The following is a 23,978-nucleotide window of genomic DNA, read 5'->3' on the forward strand; positions in this document are numbered from 1 at the left end:
CAAGTACTATAAAGACACTACTGAGGCCCAAGGCCGGGCAGGCCCGCTGTGCCACTGTTCTCCCCTGCTATGAGAACCGAATTCCCCAACACATCGACGGCGAGGTTTCCTTTGCCGTCGGTAAGCGATGTCTCATATCCTCTTCGACCATAATGGGCTAAAAAACACAGTTCCCCTGTGGATTCAGCCCGTTTCCTTCTATTCTTTAACAGGAAGCTCTGCTAGAATCAGCCCGAGCAGGCGAATCGTTCCTCACCCACTTTTCACTCTCGGTATGGACAGAGCCCCAGCAGAGCTGCACAGCCACGAGCCGAGGGGAAGATGCTGGCTCCGTCCGTCCACCCGCTCCTGTGGCTGTTTGGCTGCGTGCTCATCAGAGGTAAGGCGCTCTGCTCACACCTGAGGGTGGCGACACGGTGCCAGGGGTGGGTTTGGGGAGCCCAGCTCCCCAAAGGGAACCGGACAGAGATTGAAGCGTGGAGTAGCTGCCGTAAGAAAAGCCCAAGCTTTAAATTCAGGGGTGGCAGGAGTCAGGTTGTTTGGAAAAATCTGGCCGTATCAGGTGTTATAGGGTTTATTTGACTGTGCTGGAATAACAGAAGTTGTTTTCTGGTTAACAAAAGGCTTGTTTCTGTTGAGGCATACTGAGGCATTGTGTAGCAAGTGACTTCTGTCAAATAAGGGTAAAGGTGGAACTTTTAAATGTACAGGACATTTTCCTCAAAAGTAATTTTTTCCTTGACTTTAAATTTTCTTCTTGCTGGTGTAAACACAAAGAGCACATAAGTCAGGTGCAAGACTCACGCAGTACATGTATTGTCCTTATTGTAGTAATTCTGCTCCTAATTTTCCTTTCATACGTGGGTCGTGGTGGGGGATGCAGTGAGTGTACCTCCAAGGAACAGGTTTCCTGTTGTGAAGTGTGACAGGTTGTTTTTTTCCTGCATCCAGGCACCACTTGTGTTGGTGACAGCTGTAGTAGCTGTGAGCTTAAAGGCATTCAGAGGAATACAGACTGCATATCACCGCTGCTTCTAACAGAAAGCCACCTAAAAATAATACCGTGTTTCTTGGATCCAAAGTTTTTACCATTAAACCGTGGAAGTTGCCTATAGGTTACAGCCACTGCATTGGTAGTAAGAGGATTTTTAAAAGACACGGAATATAAAGACAAGTCAGGTGCTCGCTGTGCAACTCTCAGAAGGAAGAGCACATAGACTGGAAAATGTCTCTTTATTAGAGGGCTGCTGACTTCAGCAGGGGGGTAAATTGTGCCTAGTGGAACTTTGAAGCCCCTTGGCCTTGCTGCTGTGCTTCTTAATACCTGGCCAGAGTGCATTTCTTCCCCCTTACAAATATTTGGCATGGCTCGCACAAGACAGGGATGTTACCAAGGTTGTCAGCACCTACTCTGAGTCAGCTGCACTATGCCAGGACCAGCCCTTGGTTTGATCACACTACTCAAGCAGTTTGCTCCCCAGGCTGACCTCAGTTGTTGCAGGATCAGGTGGAAGGGATGCCACCTCTGTCCTTCAGTCCTGAGCTCGTCACTATAACTCTGTCCTCTGCAGTCTGCTTCAAATCACGGCGCAGGGGCTGTTCCCACTAGATGCGTGATGCCAACGGGGCCAATAGGTGCAAATGATGATAATGGCATTGCTGGTGCTTGCTGTGCTGCAGTCGGACCTCTGGCTTCAGTCAAAACCAGCCTTCAACATTATTGTGTATTTTGTATCATCATCTTTGCATGACAGTTCTGAACTAGAAATTAAATGAAAATTAAAGGCAATGTTATATTAAAGTCACTAACGCAGCCTACTACTTGGGGGATATTGCTGCTTTGCCTTTTGCAGAAGCCTAAGTGAAAGGGACAGAGACCAGCTCAGGGATGCTGCTGGCTCCCTGGCTGGCAGGCAGCTGAAGAAGGGAACGAGGAGATATTAAGACAGAAGAGCTCGGTGGTCTCCTTGCTCTTGAGCAGGTGGAAGTAACCTTGTGAAGCCTCAGTGTTGTGCAGAATAGCTGGCTGGAAACTACTGTCTCCACACAGGCTTTTGGTACTTTTTGCAAGTTCATTAATTTATTAATGAATTTTATTAATTTGAATTCCTAAGCTTACGGTTACTTCTGAAGGAAGGCTCAACCACTGTTAGTTTGAAATCGCTCAAGTGGGAAGTTTTGGACCACTTCCAATCTTTTTTTCATCCTGTAGAAATGCTTAAAGAAAAATTTGTCCAAACAAACCTCTTCCTAAGAACAGTTTCCATTACAATGGGCAGGCATTTCCCAGACAAAAGATTTCCACTGCAAAATTCCTTCTGGAAGCTGGTGAGAACCCAGCAGAATTTTCCCATTGATTGCTGCTTTCCTTATCTGCATTGCAGCCAGTGAATGGATAATGCCACAGGGAGCACGGCCCAGAGGCAATCAAAGAAGTGGGGTGCAGACAGAGGGCGGACATCCAGCTAACAGGAGACCTTCCAGACAACACTTGCACCCCAACATGAGGGCATCCAGTGCATCCTAGAACTGACTCCTGCTGCTTGTTCTGCCTTGTTCCTCAAACAATGGGGACAGAATTTGTATTCTTTAGGCACTCAGGCAGTTGCAAGGTCATACAAAAGAGATTTATGCTGGCCCCAGCCACAACAAATTACAATGCTTTTAAAAATACACCTGCCAAGATGTCTTCTCTGGCATTGCAGGGAGCGTTAAAGACACACCTAGTTCAGATCCTGTTTCTTATACCACCAAGCAGCAGGAGAAGGCTTCTCCACCTTTGCAGACAGTTCTTTTCTTTGCTAGTCTCTGCCCATACCAGGCGATGCCCAAGGCTATCCCCAAGATCCCTCCCTGACCCTCCTGGGGCAAAAAGGACAGGCCAGAGCAACCCTGGCCTGGTGTACAAGGAAGAGAAAGCAGGAGGTGGTTCAGAGAAATGTTTGTTCACAAAACAAACTACTCCCTTCTAGTCAGATGAAACTCTGCTGATGACTCTGCAGAGCTGACTTAACTGGAGGCTGTTTCCAGCAATTATGTTCCTTACAATAGGTGAGTCAACAACAGGTGTCCTTGGAGGGGACAGTGCTGGTAACCAGAGCAAGAACCCTCCTGCTGGGAAAGCCAACGTATGGGCTCGAGCCCAGGCTAGAAACAGGAGATCTGTGCCTCACACAGCACTAGCAAAAGGCATCACTGCCGAGCCTCAGCTGGGAGGTCTCGCTACTTCACTTCCCAGATGAGCCCACTCAACATAATCCAACCACAGCAGTGACAAGCAGCTTCCCCTTCAGGCTTTTTTTGTAGACTTGTGGGGCTTTTTCTACCCTTCAGAAGAATCATTTCAGTACAGCAGGAAGGAGCAAAGCCTCATCTAGTATCTCTGGTTGTGGTGGTCTTTGGAGATACAGAGGTTTCAAGGAGACCCTGCCCTTAATGCCAGTAGCTGGTAAAACTTCCTACAAACCTGGCAAAACAGCAGGAATGTGGTAAAACAGTACTGCCTTACTAGCAGATAAATTTCACAGCTTAGTAATAATTTTCTTAGCACTAGCTGGTGAGAAAACACCAGTCTGGGACCCAACTCCCCGTGACCAAGGCTGCTGATCTGGGACTCAGCGATGGGACAGGGACATTGGGACAGACGCAAGCTCACAGCTCGGGCTTGCCACCCCACGTGAAGAGAAGGCAGAGCGCTCACGCTGAGCAGGTTGTTGCAGCAACATGAAAGAGGGGGCCACAGAGATGTGGATTGTGCCCATCCACCCTTCAGAGCAAACCTTTCTGCAGCTGGGGGCGGCCACCGGTAGTTCTCAGCAAGGGAAGGGACGCAAGAAGGCTTTTGCCACACTGCGTCACGCCCAGCTTTACCCACCACCACGTACAACTGCGATTTCTGCACACTTCCAAAGGTGGCACAGCTCTGAGCAAGCAGATCCAGGCATACAATCCAGTAAGTTCCTCTCATGCTAGCTAGAAGTGACTCTGGAGTAGATAAGAACCTTGGAGTCAAACTGAAGTCAGTGCAATTGTTAGCCAGGGAGCAGCACGTCATAGCTGACAATGCACTGGGTGGGACAGAGGACCACTGGGTTTTGTGTTTTAGCACTCCCATGCTTTGATTTCCCCAGATATGAGACAAGGCTAGTAAAAAAAATATATATATATATATGTACACAAAAAATTTAGGAATAAAACCTAGGTGATATCATCAGGGTCACTCACCTAAAATTTGGAGCCAGGTGGAGCCTGTCAGGTCAAGAAGCTTTGACTGCCTCTTCTGCAAGATGTGGCATTTCAGGGAACAGCAGTGAGGTACCTGCCCAGCATTGATGCTGGGGGCAAAACAAATGCAACCAGGCAAGGACTGCTTCACCTGTCCTTCAGCCACTCCCCTAGGGTTCAAGGCAGGAGACCTGAGAAAAGAAAGTGAAAAGAATGGGAATTAGGAGAGCTCCCCGTGCCACCAGCCCCATACAAACCTTAGTTCCCAGGTCACTAAGTGGGAACTGAACTGAGCAGCAGCTGGCATTCCTGCATGGTGTTTCAGAACCACCACGTAACCTGGCTGTTACCAGCAATGCCACAGCTCTGCCCAAGAAACCCTGGGGAATATCTTGGAATTCTTGGGAATAATAATAATAATAAAAAAAATGTGAATAAACTTGGAAACTGTGACAGAGAGCATCCAGGAACTTGGGGGAAGTGAGACGTGCTTGAGCAGTACCTAGCACTGATCCCCTGCTGCAGGGGACGGCAGTCTGTGTGCTGTCACAGGGCTCTGTTGACGCCTGTCCAGAGGCACGGCACACGAGCAAGTTCAGCAGCTGATCCCTACACCAGCTGGAACACACAACATTTGGTTAGGAACAAAATCCTACAAGATAACGAGGACCACCTGCAAGGTGACCTGTACAAAGCAGAACCTGCGCTGAGAGCCTAATTAAGGCGTGAAAGCAGCGCTGAGGAACGAGCTTGCAGCTCACAATGCTTTCTCTGCACCTCAGTTTCCCAGCATCTATAAAACAAAGCAGAGCTCTCAGACAAACACGTCGGGGAGAAAACTGTAACCAGTAAGTAGCTGGGAGGGTCACAGCAGGGCAGCCTGCTTGGAGCACATATTTTCTCCTCAAATGCTAGAGAGAAGTGCTCAGATAAGTGCAGATGGGCATGGACCAGGCTTCAGGGATGCAGCCAGGAAAAAAAAAAAAAAAGCCCTGTTACTTTCTTCTAGGAGCAACCATTTTTTAGGGGAGAAAAAAAAAAAAAGCACTTCATCACGCACTGCGATGTTACAGGTCCCGTTCTGTGCATGTGGCTTCCCCGCATTGTTTGTCTCCTGGCTTGTTTTCTACATTCAAGTGGGTTTTAATTGGCTTCCGCCAGAGGACTGATCTGCTTCCAGAACTGTTCAACGGAGCACGATGCTCGAGAGGATGCCCAGACCTGGGTGCAGCCCTGAGGAGCAGAGGAAGGCCAGGATTGTTCTGAATCACTGACAAGATCCGGGTTGAATTCCTGCCTCCCTGAACTTTCCGTAACTTTTTGGCCAAGCCATTACCATTCAGAACCACGTAGCAGCGAGTTGCCAAACCCCTCGAATGTCATTTGAGAATTAGGTGTTTAAATACCACTGTGGGTCTGGGACCTAATTTAGACTGTCAGTTATCAAGTCTGCATAACAACACTTCTCCTCTCTTCCCACATTTTCTGCCTCAACCTGTCCCGAGACCTGCTAGGCAGAGGCACCTTTCCTTAGGTGCCTAATAAAATGGGAGCTCTCCACCTTCCAGGTTCCCTAACACAGCATTTTCTTTCACGTAAAAGTGACAACAATTAAGTGGTGTTGCTCTCTGCTGCTTCAACAGCTGCTGCCTTTCACCCAGGAAACAGCTGCACTCGCGTGAAGTGGTCAGCGTATTTATGTCATGGGTGAGTTTACTGGAGCAGCAATACATTAACCGAAAAGTCTAATTTTAGATCGTTAGGTCTCTTCTGACAGCCTTTGTTTATACAACCTGCAAGCAGAAGGTGACACAAGGTTGGTACAGCAAAGTCTGTACAGCGCCACGCAGGCTCTAGAGCTCCTTGATGCACAATTGTAACATCTCCCCCAAAAACTGCTGCGGGAGAAGAGTCCAGCACTACGCGTCGGGGTTAGAGGGTGCCTCTCCCCCACCAGTTCTGCGTGGATGGGACCACTCCCAGTGCCTTCATACTGGTGCCAGAGATCCCCGCTGTGAACTCATCCAGTATTAGAACAGACTGGGCATCACAAGCCCTTCTGAGCCCGGTGCAAAGACTGCTGAAATGTTTTTCAACAGCTGACTTGGGTCTCTGGTATAGCAGTATACCAAGGCCCTGACAAAGGCTAGCTTAAAATACTAAAGCGGGAATACCTAAAAAACACTTTTTTCTTTTTCTTTAACATCTTTCTATGCTCTTCTGAGGGGAGAGCAGCTGGCTCGGGGAACTTCTCAGCTGCCATGAAAGAAGGCTACATGGGAAGGCCCCTCTGTTCTCTGTCTGACACTCACACCTAACGTCACAGAAGGACTGCTGCAAATAAATCCAAAATTCCCTTCTCATCTTCTGGAAAAATTAACCACGGAACAGCTAGCTCTGAATCAGAGCGAAGAAATCCATCTGCGGCCTCACCGTGCCTCTCTGGAGCCCTATTGCTCTGGTCACTAATCAGGAGTTTCCCATTCCAGCAGGAGCAGAAAACATTATTTCCCGTTGTAAATCCCTCAGCAAGCTCCCCATCCCCACCTAGAGACGCACAACCCTGCCGTAAATCACTTGCACCCAAACACACAAACAGTTTGGCTCTGCTTCCACTCAACAGCAAGTCATCCGAATGGCTTTGATGTGTATTGCAATTGCAGCTGTGCTGGCTGTGCCCTGCCCGTTATCGCTAGCTGTTTGTGTAGCCGCCGCAGCCAGGGCTGTGCTGGCAGGGCACGGGGAGGAAACGGTGCTGTGGCCAGGTGCCACGGCAGCAGGGTTCGCACAGCAGCCCCCCGGGGAGCTGTGACACGCGGCGCTTTGGTTTTGACCCACATCCTGCTGCCCGGCCCCACAGCACAGCCCGGGTCTCTTCCTGCTCTGCACGTCCATCCGATGGAGTTCAGCTGGGATGCTAAGCGCCTTCACCAAAAGAAAACAGCTAACATCATGGGACTCTTGATTATTTGAGTTGGCAGAGAAGGCGTAACAAAAAGCAGGGGCCAGAAGTCAGAGCCAGACATGCTCCGCTTTGAAATAATGCGCTGTTGTGTTTATAGAAGGGCCATTTATTACCGAGCAAAGTGCCAAAAGGCTTCTCCATCCCTTGGCCTCTTCACACAAGACTGGTCACTTCTCTGTAGCAAAGTTCAGATGCAGACAACCAGGGTAAGCATCTACTTGGCCAGGTGAATTCCAGGGACTGTGCCCTGAAAAAAACTGCTTGCTGATGTGTTGTACAGTAACCCCAGGTTTACTTTGGCATACTGCTTTCTGAGAACTTCTTACGAGCCAGTGCTCTAGTCTGACCTTCGGCAAAGGGCTGACCTGTGGTGGAAGAGTACTCAGAGCCTCTTCCTCCTGTCCTAGCGCTGGGGAGCCTGAGCTTTCTGTGAGCCATCAGGTCTGCCAGCACAGGGCAGCAGTGTCATCTCCCTTTCAGTGCCTTCTGTCCCTAGAGGCTCAGTTCAAGCTCTCAGATTTCTCCTCCATCACCCCAAAACGCTGAAATAAACTACCAGCTCAGAAGCCTTCATCTCCCTTTTCCTTCAAAGCATAAATAATAGTTCTCAGTGTTTTCATGTGACATATACACTAAAAAGCACCTATGGCAACTTCAGGAAGGAAATGTGTCCCATGCAGTTACTTCTACCTGTGGGAGAACAAGGTCTCGGCAAGAGCAATGCAGAAAGATGAGCTGTTTGAGTTGGCAGCTGCTAGAGGATATGGGCCCCCAAGATTATCCCAATACATTATTTTTTGTACTGACTGTAGGCAGAGTATGTTAAGGCATGTGCAAACCAACATCCAGAAATTGTGTTGTAAAGCTGCTCAAGAGGAAAGCCAGAGAGAAAGCTTGGCAAATTTCTGGGATCAATGGAAACAGCCCAAATAACTGCACCCTCTCCATGGAGTCAGCTTGGCCCCTTGGGAGCAGACAGTGGCAGGTGGCAGGGCTGCAGAGAGGTGCACTCCCCAGCCTCATAACAAACATGAAACATCTCGGCCCTTTTAATGACAGCCATGTGCCCAAAGGATCTCTTCTTCCCCCATTACACTACTTGATTCAGTAAGTGATGTTGCATCTGTCCATAATCCCATTACTAGACTGATGTTCATTTCACCTGCTCTTCAAAAGCTCCAGAGGATATCCCACTATTCTCCTACGCAATCACTCGCTGCAATTCACTACCCTTATGTGAAGACAGTTTCCTATTGCCCCCCTTTTTATTACCGCAGTTTAAGCCCTGGTCCTCTAGTCCTGTTCCCAGTGGAGGTAGAAAGGAAGGGGCTAATCTGTTTTCTATGTAACTAAAGATCTAATCACATCTCCTCTCGCTCTTCTTTTACGGACTGGAAAAGTCAGGTTTTGCAGGCCTGCCGCCCAGTACACTAAAACAACAACAACAAAAAAAAAGCATGGAAAAGTTCTGAAAAGTCAAGTTCATAGCCAAATCCTACACTGAAAGTGGCTATGTTTTATTATGTATTCAGTGGTTTACACACTGTTTTGGTTCCTGTTTGGCTGGGATCGTTGTCATAAAGCCTTAGAGGAAGAAAACAATTAAGGCTCCAAGACAGTTTGCGTGAGAAAAATGACATCAATCAGCAGCTCGCTAGACCCAGACAGTCCCCTGAGGGGTGGGCTCTGAGCCAAGCTGCGATAACCCACACATGCTGCATGCTAAAGATCTCATTCCAGATATACACCACCGTCAGGGCATTCATCTGACCTCTTTCAGACAGCTACAGCATAGGTACCTACCACGAAGTTCATCACCTACATCACCTCTACAGCTCCTGGCGAGAAACAGGACGTCGCAGGCTGTGCCTCCTTCTCCCTGTACAACAGAAATCTAAAATAGATCAGATCAATAGGGATTTAGAAGTCCCTGATCCTCTCTTTGATGAGAAAGGGAGCCTGGAGATTAGCTCTCTTGCAGGCTTGCTCACAAAGGAAGTGTAAGAACAAGCGAGATGAATCTGGTGCACCAGTCCGGCTGTAGGGGCACACACAAGCACCGCGGTGCTCCCGCTGGTGCTGCTTCGCTGAATCTCCGCTGCCCTTACCCCAGGGGCCACAACACCTTGCAAAGACAGTGAGATGGAAGAATTCAACCTTTACTGCCATCCTTTTCCGTCCGAAGCCTTTAGGAACTATCAGCTGGTGTGGGACTCTGGTGAGGTGGATCACCAGTGGGATCTGTGGCTGTAATGTGGTTTCTTTCCTGAATCTTAACTACAGACAGCATCAGTACCACCAGTAATAACCATTTAGAAGTGCCAATTAGGATGTGCATTTCAAAATGACAGACCAAAAGTCACCTTTTCAAAGTTATACCAGTTTGTTTTGATTTAAGTATCAAGCGTATTTACATCTTACAGTCCTTGTCCTCGCATATGGGAACTGGATATTTCCTTTTACTTTTAAAATGGCAGCACTTTTAATTGGCACCTATCTAATCATAGCATTCCAGGAGCTGAGACTTAAAGAAAAACATCAGGTATTCTGAGGGCAGGCAACACGGAACATTGGTCCAGGGATGCCTTGTCATAAATCCAAAACAAACAAGCAAAACAAAACACTTTCAGTTGAGAAAACAGTCCCATTAGCTCCTGGAAACATTTACAAGCCTCATCCATCCACTCATTAAGGTCTCAAGGGTCTCAAAGCTTTCAGATATGCCTTAACTCTTTAAACAGCTCTAGGAAACAGGTCAAATGGCCCTTCTCTGCCAAGACTGAGCTGCAGGCAAGCAGCTCATGGGGAGGGAGCAACACCACTGATTTATATGGCCTTGCATTTTCCCCACAGGAGAGAAAGGCAGTTCCCTGCAGGGTTTGGCTTCATGGGGGCAGGAGGGCATTTATCCTGGCTGTATAAACTCTAGTTCTAGCTCACACAGAACCTAATGCCTTTACATTCAAGCAAATAGTTTCACACAGTGTGCTTGTTACCACTTAGCTAATATTTGGAGGAAACTGTATTTCAAAGTCACTCCTTCAGAAGATAAGGAAAACCCAAATCACGCAACCAGCAAGAACACTAATGCGTTAGTGCGAGTCACATTAGCACTGTTAATATTTCTGTTGTTTCATTCCAGGTACTACAACCTCCACAGACTCCTCCGTCCACCCTGTAGCAGGTACCTCCTGGGTCACACTGATTTAAAGTCTGTCTGGACATGGGTGCAGGTGCCCACGTGTAGATGCAAACGGAGAGGCCACTGATGGGAAAGGCGCTGCAGCACCTTTTTGCAGGACCCTGCACTGCCCACCTCTGCCTGCCCACCCCCATTCTTCCCCAGATCTCCAGGGCTGATGGAGGGCACTGTGCCCCCAAGCGATAACCTCGCCTGGTTCCCTATTTCTGGTCTCTGCCTCCCAGCCTTGTCGGGAAGAGCAGTGCTGCCTTCCAGGAGGCCCAGTGAAAACAGAGGGATCTGATCCTGCCTCATCTTTGCTGCCTGCTTCCCCAGAGGTTTCCTAGCCGTTCCCCATTGCATGCTCCGCTCTACACATCCTCAGAGCCAACACCCCTTTGCCTGCAGGTCCCTGTAGCCACAGCAGTGATAAACTCCTTAACACCTCTTGCCCTCATCACCCTTTCAGCTCTTATTGGCTCTAAGGGTCTCTTTCTGGCCCATCCTTCAAACCTCCCTGCAGGGACCCCACCAGCGAGGAGCCTCGTGTAGAAGACTTCACCTCTGTGTCTTTGTGTTACAGACCGATCCCAATCAACACCACACAACCCTGAAGTAAAGACCCATACCTCAGGTAATACACTGTAAAGGAGAAGGACTTGTGCCTTCCTCCCTCCAAGGGCTGTTACAGACACCCGTGACAGCACAGGCTTGCAGAACTATCAGAGCTCACCTGGAGAGGGGCATCCTGGCAAGTCTGTCTTGTAAAGGGCCCATCTTTCAGCCCATCCAGCAATAAATTATTGTATAAGTGACAAAATGGGGCTGTGCAGTGGCAAGTCAGAAGAGGACAGTGGTGGGGAGGACAGGAAGAAGGGAGCTACTGTCTTGTGTGCACAAAGGATGCAACTCCCCCAAGCGCAGGCTGGGCTGTGCCCACATCCTCCTGCCTGGCATCACCCACTTCGCTGGGCAGCTCTTAATGCAAGGAAAGCTCGGAGCACATTTAAGCACAGGGCCTCATACACAAGGTCTGGCCTTGGCTCTTGGGTGTCATAAGGGAAATAACAGCAATTAAGCCATTGTTAGCGTTTCCATGCATTACATTCATTGTTCAATACTGCTCTCCTGATAAACCTGAACAATTTTATTTTTTTTTTTAACTAGAAAATTCCAGTGCTATGCACAGCATCAGCACCTCGTATACAACAGGTAAACGTTTTCCCCATTGCTCTCAGAGGAAATGGGGAAGCATTTCCTGAACTGCAGTGCTTGCACCAGCACAAGGACTGAGGTCTGCCTTAGCTTTAATACAGTTATTAACCGGGGGGGGGGGGTTGCTTTATTTACCTTCATAGAAATAGCAGTCGAATCACTTAGAAGGACAAAAATATTTAGAAGTAATACGAATCTCTGAGGAGTTCCCTTACTTTAAATCATTTTTCTGTTCTCCCCTTCTACCGAAACCAGCTTCAAGACAATACCATATGTAATGTCAGAAGCCCTGGAAGTGGGCAAAGGGAGATGTTAGCAAGAGTTATATGCTTTAATCTGCAAATACACAAAACCAAATACACGCAAAGAGATCTCTCCAACTCCAGATCCACATCTGTTGGTACACTTACACCTCTTTGGAGACAGATTCTTCAACCATAGCAAGGAGAAATCTCTTTCTAAGCATAGCTCCCCCTACCGAGGGACCATAAAAACAAAGGAAAGGATCCCAAGAAAGATCTTACTCTGCTGTTATGCTTTGCAGAGAAAAAAAAATACTCCTAAATCCAAATATTTTGTTAAAGCACTTGGATAAAAGAAGAAAGCTTAAAGCCATTTTCACTCTTTTCTCATTTTATTGGAAAGCCATGAAAAGTAACTTGCCTATAAATTCCAGGTTGGCGATCAACTCTTCCTTGCAGAGGACTATTGAAAGATTTTTTCCCTCCTTCCTACCTTGCTCTGGACCCACAGGATTCATGTTCTGGCTCCTTTGAGTACCAGGTTGAGGAAGATGCCAAAGCTTCCAAATCACTGCAAGTAGTGAACGATTTGTGCCTAGAGACTCAGTGAAATGAAACATGAAAGTTAGCATTTCATATATCAAGCAAATAAACATGTGGGTGCCAGACAGTTAGTGTCCAGAGATGAAGTCTTTATTTCAAGATAAAACCCCTCCATTTTCAAAGCGAAGGAAAAGAAGTGGTGGCAAAAGCCAGACTTCTCCATGCAGCTCCTGAGCCCTGCCAGCCCAGCACCTCCGCACACAAGCAGCCTTGCCAAAAGAAGCAAAAGTTAATGTCAAAGTACAGAAACCCTGACTCCTTGAGCAGGACTAGACTATTACCTTATCTGCTCACACCCATACTTTCCCTAGCAGATTATGCACAACTTCCTAGGAGCTGGAGGATTCGTTGCAGAAGCCATACCCTCCACCGAGCTGTTTCTTAACAGAGCTCACAACAAGCACAGCTCTTCAAAGTAACTCTGCTTACTCTACAGAGCCTTCAGTAAAGTCAGCAACACCAATTGACTTGAATCTCATCTGCACAGACAAGACTACTACAACCAAGTCCTCTTTCATCCCTACAACACCAACATCACCCACACAGGGTAAGTACACAAAATTGGAAAACTCTAATTTTTGCTCAGGCAGGACCAGTTTATGCATCCTGGCTTATCCGTGCAAACCTGGGTGCTTCACAAAATCCCAGCCAGCCCACACCATGCTACTTACGCAGTAGCAGCTGCTTTTGAATGTTTCGGCCTTTGCTAAAAAGGCAGTTCATTACAGCTCCCCAGAAGCACGTGGCTGGATGCAGCCATGGCCTGGATGTGACAGCTGAGCTGCATAGGAAAAGCCAGATCCCGCTTTACCAGGTAGTGCTTTGTGGAGGAGGAACAGGCACCCCAGCCTCCTTGTCCTTGGCACACCGCTCCCACGCTCACCTCTCACGTACACTCTCTCAAATCACTGCATGGCTTGCTAGCTGGGCATCTTGAGTTTGCTTGGAGAGGAAGCTTCATGCCTAGAAAGTTTTTTCCCCCCTCAGGAAAACCCAACAGCTCTCCATAGCATAATTAAAAGCAGCTTCTAGACTTAATTCTCTTCTCCTTGCTTTATCCAGGTGAAACGTCTAGTGGAAGCAAAAGCACTGCAGCTTCATCAACTCGAGGTACTTTGTCTTTTTATAGACTAACAATAAGTGCAGACAATTTCATGGCAATTAGCTTACTTGGTTTACACGGTGCAAGTTATTGAAGCACTAACCTATCTTGGCATCGAGACATCAGTAACACCCAAATTCATCTGATATCCTTACATGCACTGATAAAACAAGACCAATTCCACTCAGGAACCTCTGCCTGGGATAAACTTGAACAGCTGAAAGACTGATCTACATCTAGAAACAAGGCGGCACTTATAGCACCTTTTAAAATGCGCTTTTTTTTTTACTTCCGATAGTTTGCTTAATCCAGCTTGTACCAAAAATTGGAGAATTCAGTAAGTTTTCTCAGAATAAAGACAGAAGCCAAGTAAGTGGGAACACTGAAATCTGAATATTGATCTGATTCTCCATTAAAGGTTCAGATTTGCAATGGTAAAGACTGAGAATCTGCTTTGCCTCTCAGATCTTCCCTGACTCATGCAAGGTTAAAAACCCACTGTCAGCTCTGCCTGCACAGATGTCCAACCAGCACGTCTGTGCCCAGCTAAGCCAAGAGCCCTTTACATCAGAGCAGATTGCTATTAATTATAGCCCTGCTTTATCTGAAAAGCTCCATACATCTTCAGCTACATAAATGCTGCTGATGCTTCCAAAAGAGAGGTCTCCTGTTGTGCAAGACCCAGCGTTTCCCAGGAATGGGGCATCCGAGCCAGGCTCAGCAAACAAAGCTTCTGCCCACCACCTGTGGCTAAAAGAACAATTTCAGAATGAAACAAAGGGTTTGATGACTGGTGGAAAAAATACAGCTAGTAGCTGTAGATCTAGCCCCTGCCTCTCAGGACTGTTCTGCTCCACGCGGTTACTGGTTTCTCACTGGCTAAAATTTGTTACTTCATACTATTTCTGCTTTCTTCTGATTTTTGGCAAAAGAACATTCCAAAGCCTGACATTTTCTGCAAGACAGGAACCCCAGTTTCAGGGCACCTCTGCAGCTGCCCACAGCTGCATTCCCTGCGCTCCAGCTCAGAGTGCCAGTAGCTGTGCTACACCTCTCCAGGCAGCGTGTGCTTTTGGCCAGCACAGCTTTGGGGAGGGAGAGAATGGGAGAGGAAAGAGATCCTGCTTGGCCTACGGATGATCTAAGCTGCAAAGCGTCACTTTTAGTGGCCTGACAGTACTTGTAGCTGTTCAATAAGGCCAATGCAGACAAGCTGGGTGTTCAAAACAGCAGTGAGCAGCAAAGGATTTATTTTATTTTTTCAAGCAAAACACATAGGCCAGCCTTAAATCTGCTTACACAGGCATTGGAAGCAGCTGTCGCATACCAAACAGCCCCTTACAAGCCAGTTTACCCCACCGAGAACTGGAGTCCTTGCTTGGAAAATATTCTGTACTGCCACAGGTAGAGTGCATATGGCACACAAGTTAGCCCAACTCAGACTAGCTTAATTACTTCCTGATAACACAGCCTGCAGGACAACAAACCCACTAGTTCTGTAGAATTGCCTCTCCTAAACTTCTTTTTTAAAGCCTCAAGTTCATGAGCGAAAGCAAATCCATAACCTTTCTAGTTCACTATTCCAGTGCTTAACTGCTGTATCTAACCAAAAACTGCATCTGGGATTGCAGAAACTAAACATGAACAGTTATACCTGGGTATTTGAATTCCTTGCCTGAAGGAAGATTCGGGGAAAATAGCACAAAATATCAGTGGGGAGGTTTTAGCCTGAAAACAAACCTCCCATTTTCCTGCAAATCATCAGCTTTACTGTGAATACAGTGCTGGGGCTGGTCCTCTTTAATATCTTTATCGATGACCTGGATGAGGGGATCGAGTGCACCCTCAGTAAGTTTGCAGATGACACCAAGCTAAGTGCGTGTCGATCTGCTCGAGGGTAGGAAGGCTCTGCAGGAGGATCTGGATAGGCTGGACCGATGGGCTGAGGCCAACTGTATGAAGTTCAACAAGGCCAAGTGCCGGGTCCTGCACCTGGGGCGCAACAACCCCAAGCAGAGCTACAGGCTGGGAGATGAGTGGCTGGAAAGCTGCCTGGCCGAGAAGGACCTGGGAGTACTGGTTGATAGTCGGCTGAATATGAGCCAGCAGTGTGCCCAGGTGGCCAAGAAGGCCAACAGCATCCTGGCCTGCATAAGAAGCAGTGTGGCCAGCAGGGCTAGGGAAGTGATTGTCCCCCTGTACTCAGCTCTGGTGAGGCCGCACCTTGAGTACTGTCTTCAGTTTTGGGTCCCTCGCTACAAGAAGGACATCGAGGTGCTCGAGAGAGTCCAGAGAAGGGCAACGAAGCTGGTGAGGGGTCTGGAGAACAAGTCTTATGAGGAGCGGCTGAGGGAGCTGGGGTTGTTTAGCCTCGAGAAGAGGAGGCTCAGGGGAGACCTCATCACTCTCTATAGGTACCTTAAAGGAGGCTGTAGCGAGGTGGGGGTTGGTCTGTTCTCCCACGTGCCTGGTGACAGGACGAGGGGGAATGGGCTAAAGTTGCGCCAGGGGAGGTTTAGGTTGGATATTAGGAAGAACTTCTTTACTGAAAGGGTTGTTAGGCGTTGGAATGGGCTGCCCAGGGAAGTGGTTGAGTCACCATCCCTGGAGGTCTTTAAAAGACGTTTAGATGTAGCCCTTAGTGATATGGTTTAGTGGAGGACTTGTTAGTGTTAGGACAGAGGTTGGACTAGATGATCTTGGAGGTCACTTCCAACCTAGACGATTCTGTGATTCTGTGATACATTCAACACTCCAGCATGTCCATGAATTCTTTTGCTTATTATGTGACATTGAAGGCCAAGACTCACGTTCTGCATTTCCTCTGTGCAGGTGAAGAGCCCAAAAGAAGCGAGAGTACTACAACAGCAGCAACTCAAGGTGTTTTCTCCCTTCTCTCGGAGATAAGCACCAGTACGTTTCACAGCATTTTTCACAGCCAACAGCAATGCCACTGTACTGCTACCCCCAGGCAGCATGGTGAACAGCTAACGAGAACCCAAGGGCTGCTAGCCACCCCATGCAGCCCTTGAGAAGCCTGTAAAGCTCTGCAGAAGCAGCACTTTGGGGTAGTCTGTCAAGCCTGGGAACGGGGGCTGCGAGTCACAGCAGGAAAGGTGCCAGCATGGCAAAAAGTTGTAAGAAGGACATGTGGCAAGCTCCTTCCTCAAACACCCTCCCAGATCAGCCCTTTACCTGCCACGCTCAGCTTCCTCATTGCTCTCCTGGTAGATAACCCTGCAGGTGGGGAATCACTTCCTCAGATCGTTGATAAAAGGGGGCCACACCAACGCAAGCTGGTTCCCACCTATGTCACTTTGCTGTTCATGTTGATGGGGGCAGGCCAAGATCCACAATTATCACCTTCAGTAAAGTGCAAGAGCGAGTTAGGCCACACAACGTTACTAGAAACCCTCCTCCCAACACTGGAAGAAAGGCTTTATATAAAGTTACTTTTTTCTCCTACCTTGCAGGCACCTCAGAAACAGTTACCCCAACACTAGACACCTCTGGCTACTCACCCGTGACTACTCCAACATACGATAAGTCTCCGCTGACTGTGGCAGCATTTGGTAAGGTCTTGTGCAACCTGGGGAGAAGGGGGGGGGTCTTTTGTCAGGTCACGCAGTGCTGGACAGCCAGCGCCAACAGTGCTTCCCTGGGCACAGCTCCTCGGTTTCTCTCTTTAGCATGTGTGATCCTGTGATGTTCAAAGCACAAGGGGAAAAATCTTGACATCTAGCACCAGCAGGCTAAGCACCTAATAAATACTCCTAGCCATGCCCAATACACAAAGGACAGAATATGAAAGCCTTTCATGGCTATGCCTGAACTGGGGATCTTGCTCCTAGCTTCAGTGTTTGCCCTAGATGTGTTAGAGCAAGACACATCCAGCTGTGTTAGAGCACGACCTGCACACAAATTATCCCATGCTACACCCTGGCTTCCCTCACAGGGTCTACAATAAACGTACTACCTGCCTGGTAGAAGGAAGTTTAGCTTTGTTTTAACCCCGCGAACCTGTTCATGTTCTGCCCCAGCCCTGCCTTACTGCCCTCCCTGTACATTTGCACCCTGCTCAGCAGGAAGCAGCGAACTCCTCCACACCATTCAGACCTTCAGGAATGGGGCAAGAGACACCAGACCTTATCCTGACAATAGGTTTGAAGATAGGGACAGGGTAAATTTAAGAGATCCATTCTGCTTTGGACTATACTGTCCCCTTCCTCCATGAAGCTAAGAAAAAAAAAAAAAATTGTTCACTTCTACTGCACTATAGGAAAATTCTTTACTTTTAAAAATACTTCTGAAATAAATGTTAACTTTGTAACTATAATTTGCTTATGTACTCTGAGGGAAGCCACAGAGTCCCGAAACTGTCTTAACAGGACGAGAGTCCTGTACAAAGCACAGTTCAATTTACAGATGCCAGAATCAAATCTGTGCCTGGCCACCGGTTCATGAGACAGCTCACACCATTCAGTCAATCATCTTGTCTCTCCCCATTATATTATGTATTTATCTGACTTTACACACCTTTAGGATAAGATTTCTCAACAGCAATAGGGACATGCTGAACCCAATTAATCCCCAGTGTAATCAACTGACCTCTGCCTTCCTGTCACTGCCTTATCACCTAAATATGCACCAGAAGCCCTTTGAAGCTAAAGCACAGGAGGATGAAGCCATTCGCTCTAGTGACTATTTACTTCCCTACCTATTGCATCCCATGCTCATTTTAATGAAAATATTGATTTCCTATCCAAATTTTGATGAGTCAAGACCCCGCACTACCCCAGAAGCCGAGGACGGGAGCATCATTCTGTCAATAGCAGACAGTTCTTTCCTCCATCCCCAGGTGTCATCAGCTTCATAGTTATCCTGGTAGTGGTGGTGATCATCCTCGTCAGCGTGGTCAGCCTGAGGTTCAAGTGTAACCGCTCAAAGGACTCAGAAGGTATTTTCCCAGGACCACCTCTCTCCCCCTAATCAAAAAGTCGTTGGTTACTAAGCTTATTTGGCAATTCCTAAATGAAGGACACCCTTTAAAAAAATCTTACCTGGTGGGACATTTTGAAGCCCAACTGAAATACAGATTTCACAGTTAGGAATGGAGTGTGACCACCTCTTTGAAGCCCCTGTCCAGATTCATCTGCACAAGGAAACGGCCTCAAGCTTGCTGTACACGCTGCAGTTAAATGTGCCGGTTCCCCCAGGCAGGCAGCTCTTCCAGCGGAACTTATGGAGTTTGACACTCATTTTCTCTCAGAATCCCATTTCCCATTAAGCACTGCCCACTAGAGGGCAAGACTGATCTACAGCAAGACAGATAGCCGCCAAAAGACCAGAGGATGCAATTAAACAGGCAGCAAAGCATTCAGTCCTGCCTGCATAATGTTAGATTATTTGAAGCACTATTTCTAATCAACTTTCAAGTGTCCAGTGGTGGCTCTAATCTCATTTGGATTTCATTTATAACCCTGTACAACATAATTCTGCATGCAGCTGACTTATTGCATAGCAGTCATGTTTTCTCACCTGCATATCACCAACTACTTCTCTCCCTCCAGACAAACAGAAGCCAGGGAGCTCCATGGTATCAGAGAGGTAAGGTCACTCGCACTATTCACATCCTATTGAAAATGCAAGTTTTATTCCAGAACTCATTTCAGCCTGGGAAATAAGTGGCTTTGGCTACTCCAGTTTGAAGAAAAAAAAATAGGACTTTGAGACAGGTAAAAAACACAAGCGTTGGCAAAGCCTCATCCTGCGTCTGACGGAGTCAAAGGTAGAAGTTCAATGTTTAGGGGCCTCATTTCACAGCTGAACTGATAGCTGTGAAGGCTCATCACTTTCCAAAAAGCAATTTGCTTGTCTTTCCTTGCCTAGATACAGATGAGAACCTTGGGGGTTTTGCATTTCAGAGTAGTCTCAGTGAGATGAGATCAGATCAGATCCGTCCTCCCCTCTCTCCCCCCCTACTCAAAAAAAAACAAAAAACATTACTACTATCTAGCAGAATTGGTATGAGGAGGAGGGAGTGGGGGGGTGCAACCCAGAGTCCTTTGGAAGAGAAGCACCAAGCAGAGAATGGTCTGTCTGAACCCCACAGACAGTCACTGCTGCCCAAGAAGAAAGGCTACACGCAGAAAGCACCATAAAACAAGGGCTGGAAGGGACCTAAGATGGGGAGAAAGTGTCAAAATATATTGCTCCTACTTTCCTAACCCTTCCCAGCACGGTAACACCCCTGCTTTGGAAAGAAGCAAGGGACATAAGGAGCAGAGTCACTAACCGTTTAGGTGAGAATTTGCATCATCTGTCAGTGGTTCCTAAATCATTGTCATAACGGGTATTTAAGTGATCTGCAGTCACTGAGATGGGGCACATCAGAGCAGAGGTCCATGCCCCAAGGCGCCCTGAACACCAAGGTCATCCATTCTCCGCTAGCACTGAATGCCTATTCCAGCCCTCAGGGCAGGGAGAAAGGAGAATCCCACCTTCCTAACACTTGTACCTCTCACTCAGAAGAGCGGGGCCGGCAATACACGAGCAGCAGCAGCTGGTGCGGAAAGATCCAGGGCTCCCTTTGCATGACAACTGCTGCAGATTTAAGGGCACGATAATGTTTCCTTTTGTTCCAATTCTGGTAATGTCTACAGGGCTAGAAGGTAACGTAGTCACTGAGCACTGGATCCAAACTGCTCCTTGATTCTGCCTACCTTGGCAGTAGAGACAGCTGTGCCGTCTGCTGGCAAACAAGTGCTGTATCTGAAATCATCTGAACACACTCCTCATCTCTGCAGAGATCTTAACACAGAGGCAGGGGATGGGGGAATTGAGCACTGAATCAGGACAACAGATCAGAGGATAGTGCCAATCAGTCCTGGTCCCCACGTGCCAGCCTCAGCCTTGCCTGTTTACCTCTATGTGTAGAAATTCCCTTCTTATTTCCTGGACTAATTAATGCTTTCTTTTGTTGACAGCTGCTCTGCAGGCACAAGTGAGAAGGATAACAGCATCACTCTGATCTCCATGAAGAACATCAACATGAACAACAGCATGAGTTACCCGCCATCAGAGAAGGTTTCCCATTTAAGCCTTGCTTTTTCAAGAGTTAGCTGAGGAATATTTCTGTTGCTGGATAAGTGTGTGCCTTTGAGGCATTTCTGTTGCTCTTATTCCTTCAGAAAGGTAATAAGCAGCTGCCAGCAAACACCTAAAGGTCCATCTGGGTTCCGGTGAGCCTGGTGAAAGTTTGGGTCCCCATCTCAAGTTTATCCAAGCTGCCTGAACTCAAGGTGTCAAGTACACTTCATACTTATAGATGCCATCACCTAGGGCCAGCCAGAGCTAGAGTGGTTTGTCATTAAATTAAGAGGTAAATAAGCTTGCCTCTCTGAAGTCAAGGTCCCACCCTCTAGTCCAGGCTTCCCATCGTCCTGCTTTGCAGAGCTGTTGGTGATGCTGGCAACATTCCCATCAGTACTCTCAGACCCATTCCACATGAATAATACACAGCACTGTAGGTTTTAAAGCTAAACTTGCACTTAGACTTTTTTTGAGGGACCACGCTGCTTAATTTCTTTTGCCAGCCCGAACAGGCTGCTGATGTACCACGTTTTGTTCCTTTTGCAGGTGCTATGAAGCCAATCCGGAGCTAGAAGCTGACACTTGACTACCAGCACTGACTTTCTAGGCTTCTTTCCCCGCCTTGGGGAAAGAGCAAGGGTGGACTTTTATATAAATTATTATGCCCTTTTTGATCAATACATTTATGGTAGTATCCAATATAGCTTCTCCAACTGGAGGAGGAAAATGGGCTTTCTCCAACTATAGCCTGTCACATTCAGTGGTTGATATCTAACTGTATTTTTGATATGCCTTCAAACCCTCAGATTATTCCAGCAGCAAGAAGCACCAAGGAGCCACCTACCTGGCTAATAAACTGCTGCCTTAGATTAATGGCCTTTACAGTCTGTGCTAGACGGCCACAGGCTCGCCAGACTGTTAATCAGTATAGCCCCCCATTGAGCTAAACCCATGCATTAGACAAGCACGATCTGAAGCTGAAGGCCTAATGGGACTGAGATGCCCAAGTGCTAGGTCAAATCACAGCCCAGCTGCTCCAAGCCCCTTATGCTTGGTGCCTCGTTGTCCCCACAGAGGGGGGATGACCGTACCCACCTACCTCACAGGGTTGTTGTGAGGCTATGTTAATCCGTGTCTGTAAAGCATCTGGAAAGACGTGAATTAAAGGTGCTGCTGAAATGTAAACTGTCATCTCAAATACTTTGTTGTCAATAACTAGCTTCAGGCAGACAGATCGGTATCTTCCCACAAGTCCAACATACAAGAAAGAAGTCTTGTCTTAAGTACAAAGAGCAAGACATGTCTCTGCATAGACAGGGCTTTGTCTGAGTGTAAGTGACAAAGGGAGCGGTCACAAGCAAGATATTGAGCTACTCCTGTTCCTGAACACTGTCAGCCCGAGTTTGCTGGGAGAGCTTCAGTCTTCTGTGCCACTGCTTTCCAGAGCTTCCTGATAGACCACAAAGGCAGACGCACAGCTCCCACCCTACCGCAGCACCACGCACCACCAACGCATCCCCCAGCCACTAGGGTAAGGAGATGTTCCCCCACGAGCACAGCAGCTCGCACCAGGAACCGGCTGGGTCACTGCCCACACTGGCTCAGACCCAGCTGCCAGTCACCTACAGCAAATCACATTTTTATCAGCTGAGCTACAGAGGATGATAGAGACATCAATACCCAGCTTCCATGCAACCGCAAGGGAAACAATGCTCTGTTGGGTAGTTCTGGAGGTCTCAGCTGCCTTACTCAGCAGCATAATGCACTAAAGCACGAACTCTGCAACTACCTTTGCCTCTGCCTCTCCACTGTGACTCCTACTTGCAAGCTCCACCAGTTCCAGAGTCAGAGACCTTGGAGCACCTCATTTACCCAGCAGCAGAACACTGAGATACTGATTTCTCCTAGCACAAGCATCAAAAGCTATCAACCCTGAAGGTAAATTGTGAAGTCAAGGAAAAAAGATTTAGCCAAGCACTCAAAATAGGTATCAACTGCACATATTCCCCTGCACAGTCCAATGAAACATGTAATTTAGCTTGATTTAATTTTATGGGATGGTTACGAGATGCTTACTGGAGCATGCAGTGGTAAAGGTAGCTGTGCTTCACAGCATGCAACCAAGTGTTCAGCATAATAAACACGATGTTTCACAACTCGTGTTAAGATCCAACACAATTTCTATTTTTAACATACACACCAGGTAGTTCGATAAGCATTTTTTTTTATTAAAGTTTTTTTTTTCCAGTAAAATTTCCAAGAAGTAAAACATGACAGTGCTCACCCTACCCCCACCAAGGCAGTGAGTTTGCTTAAGCAAAAGAGCCCAGGTCACGACACCCAGCTCGGTGGATCCAAGTAGCTCCAGATCTCAGAGCTGCGACCCGGTGTGCGGGGACTCACGAGCAGGTTTCACGTCTCAGGAGCACAGCTTAGAGGCAGCCTGTAAGCACCTGCAATATGAAACACTTCAGTAAGTGCCAAGCTTTAACTCATCTCCCTTCCTCCTGACAAGCTACACTGATGTCCGAAAGGCCATCCCACAGGAGCTCATCCCTGGTTTAGTTTTCCTTCCTCTCGATTCATTGTCCTTCTTCCCACAGCCTCTGTAGTGCCTTGACAGAAAACCTGAACCTGTTCCACTCTGGAAATGAAGCACATCCAAACCAAAGCAGAACAAAGCTCTGGTGCTGCTCAAAAGAAAAAATGAGTTAAAATACGCAGCAGAAGTGATACGACCCCCTGCAGCCAGGTGCTGCCACTCAAAGGGAAGGAGGTCCCCTGCTAAGCACTGCTTCTGTGAATCACACTGGTAGGAGACACCACCAGCAGCCACAGCACCCCATAACGCCTCTCCCACAGCTCATTAGCCCAGCTTTAATTGGCCCATGGGAGGAAAGAAGATGAGCAGCATTGGCAGTGCCTAACCCCAGGCAGACAAACCTTCCAGCCCATGCTGCAGGTACAGGATTTGGTCAGAAGGCCCAAAGCAGGGCTTCTCCAGGCTCCTTGCACCCTCACCACATCTCGAGGTGGGTCCCCATGGCCTGACGTGGGGCTCCAGGCAGCAAGGCCCAGCCCACGTGAGCCTCCACAGCCCCAAGGAGCCCTCAATGTGCCTTCCAAAAACAAATGCAGCTGCATGCCACGAACAAGCAGGACCTCACAAGCATCTCCCGTGCCTGCCACCCTTCCCTCTCTCAGTGTGAGGACAAAGAGATTTTTAGCCCCCCAGCCCTCATAAGGTGCCACTCAAGTGGGGCCACAAGGCCTGGGGGGAGGCAGCTGCCATATTACCAAGCCTGGCCCCCCCAGCTGCAGACCCCCAGCCTCCACCTCCCCAGCCTTCCCCAG

General features: G+C 47.9%; 1 protein-coding gene across 2 annotated transcripts; it reads left to right on the plus strand.

The window, feature by feature from the left end:
• The first annotated feature begins 221 nt into the window (after positions 1-221).
• ECSCR (endothelial cell surface expressed chemotaxis and apoptosis regulator) lies at positions 222-21,809 on the plus strand. 2 transcript variants are annotated; one of them, XM_083798788.1, is made up of 11 exons: positions 222-379; positions 10,332-10,373; positions 10,954-11,004; positions 12,867-12,977; positions 13,493-13,540; positions 16,365-16,445; positions 17,006-17,104; positions 18,391-18,489; positions 19,103-19,139; positions 20,519-20,618; positions 21,171-21,809. In XM_083798788.1, the coding sequence occupies exons 1-11, from the start codon at positions 322-324 to the stop codon at positions 21,177-21,179; spliced, it is 735 nt and encodes a 244-aa protein (XP_083654914.1). In that variant the 5' UTR covers positions 222-321; the 3' UTR covers positions 21,180-21,809. The 2 variants fall into 2 exon arrangements, with proteins under 2 accessions (XP_083654914.1, XP_083654915.1); XM_083798789.1 differs by having other exon boundaries at positions 223-379; positions 16,365-16,412.
• The last annotated feature ends 2,169 nt before the right edge of the window (positions 21,810-23,978 follow it).

Source organism: Anser anser, assembly GCF_964211835.1.
Source record: "Anser anser genome assembly, chromosome: 14".
Lineage (NCBI taxonomy): Eukaryota > Metazoa > Chordata > Aves > Anseriformes > Anatidae > Anser > Anser anser.

Coding starts and splice junctions, on each gene's coding strand:
- ECSCR (XM_083798788.1), top strand. CDS start 322: ATGCTGGCTCCGTCCGTCCACCCGCTCCTGTGGCTGTTTGGCTGCGTG. Junction 18,490..19,102: donor CCGCTCAAAGGACTCAGAAG/GTATTTTCCCAG, acceptor CTCTCCCTCCAG/ACAAACAGAAGCCAGGGAGC. Junction 19,140..20,518: donor AGCTCCATGGTATCAGAGAG/GTAAGGTCACTC, acceptor TTTTGTTGACAG/CTGCTCTGCAGGCACAAGTG.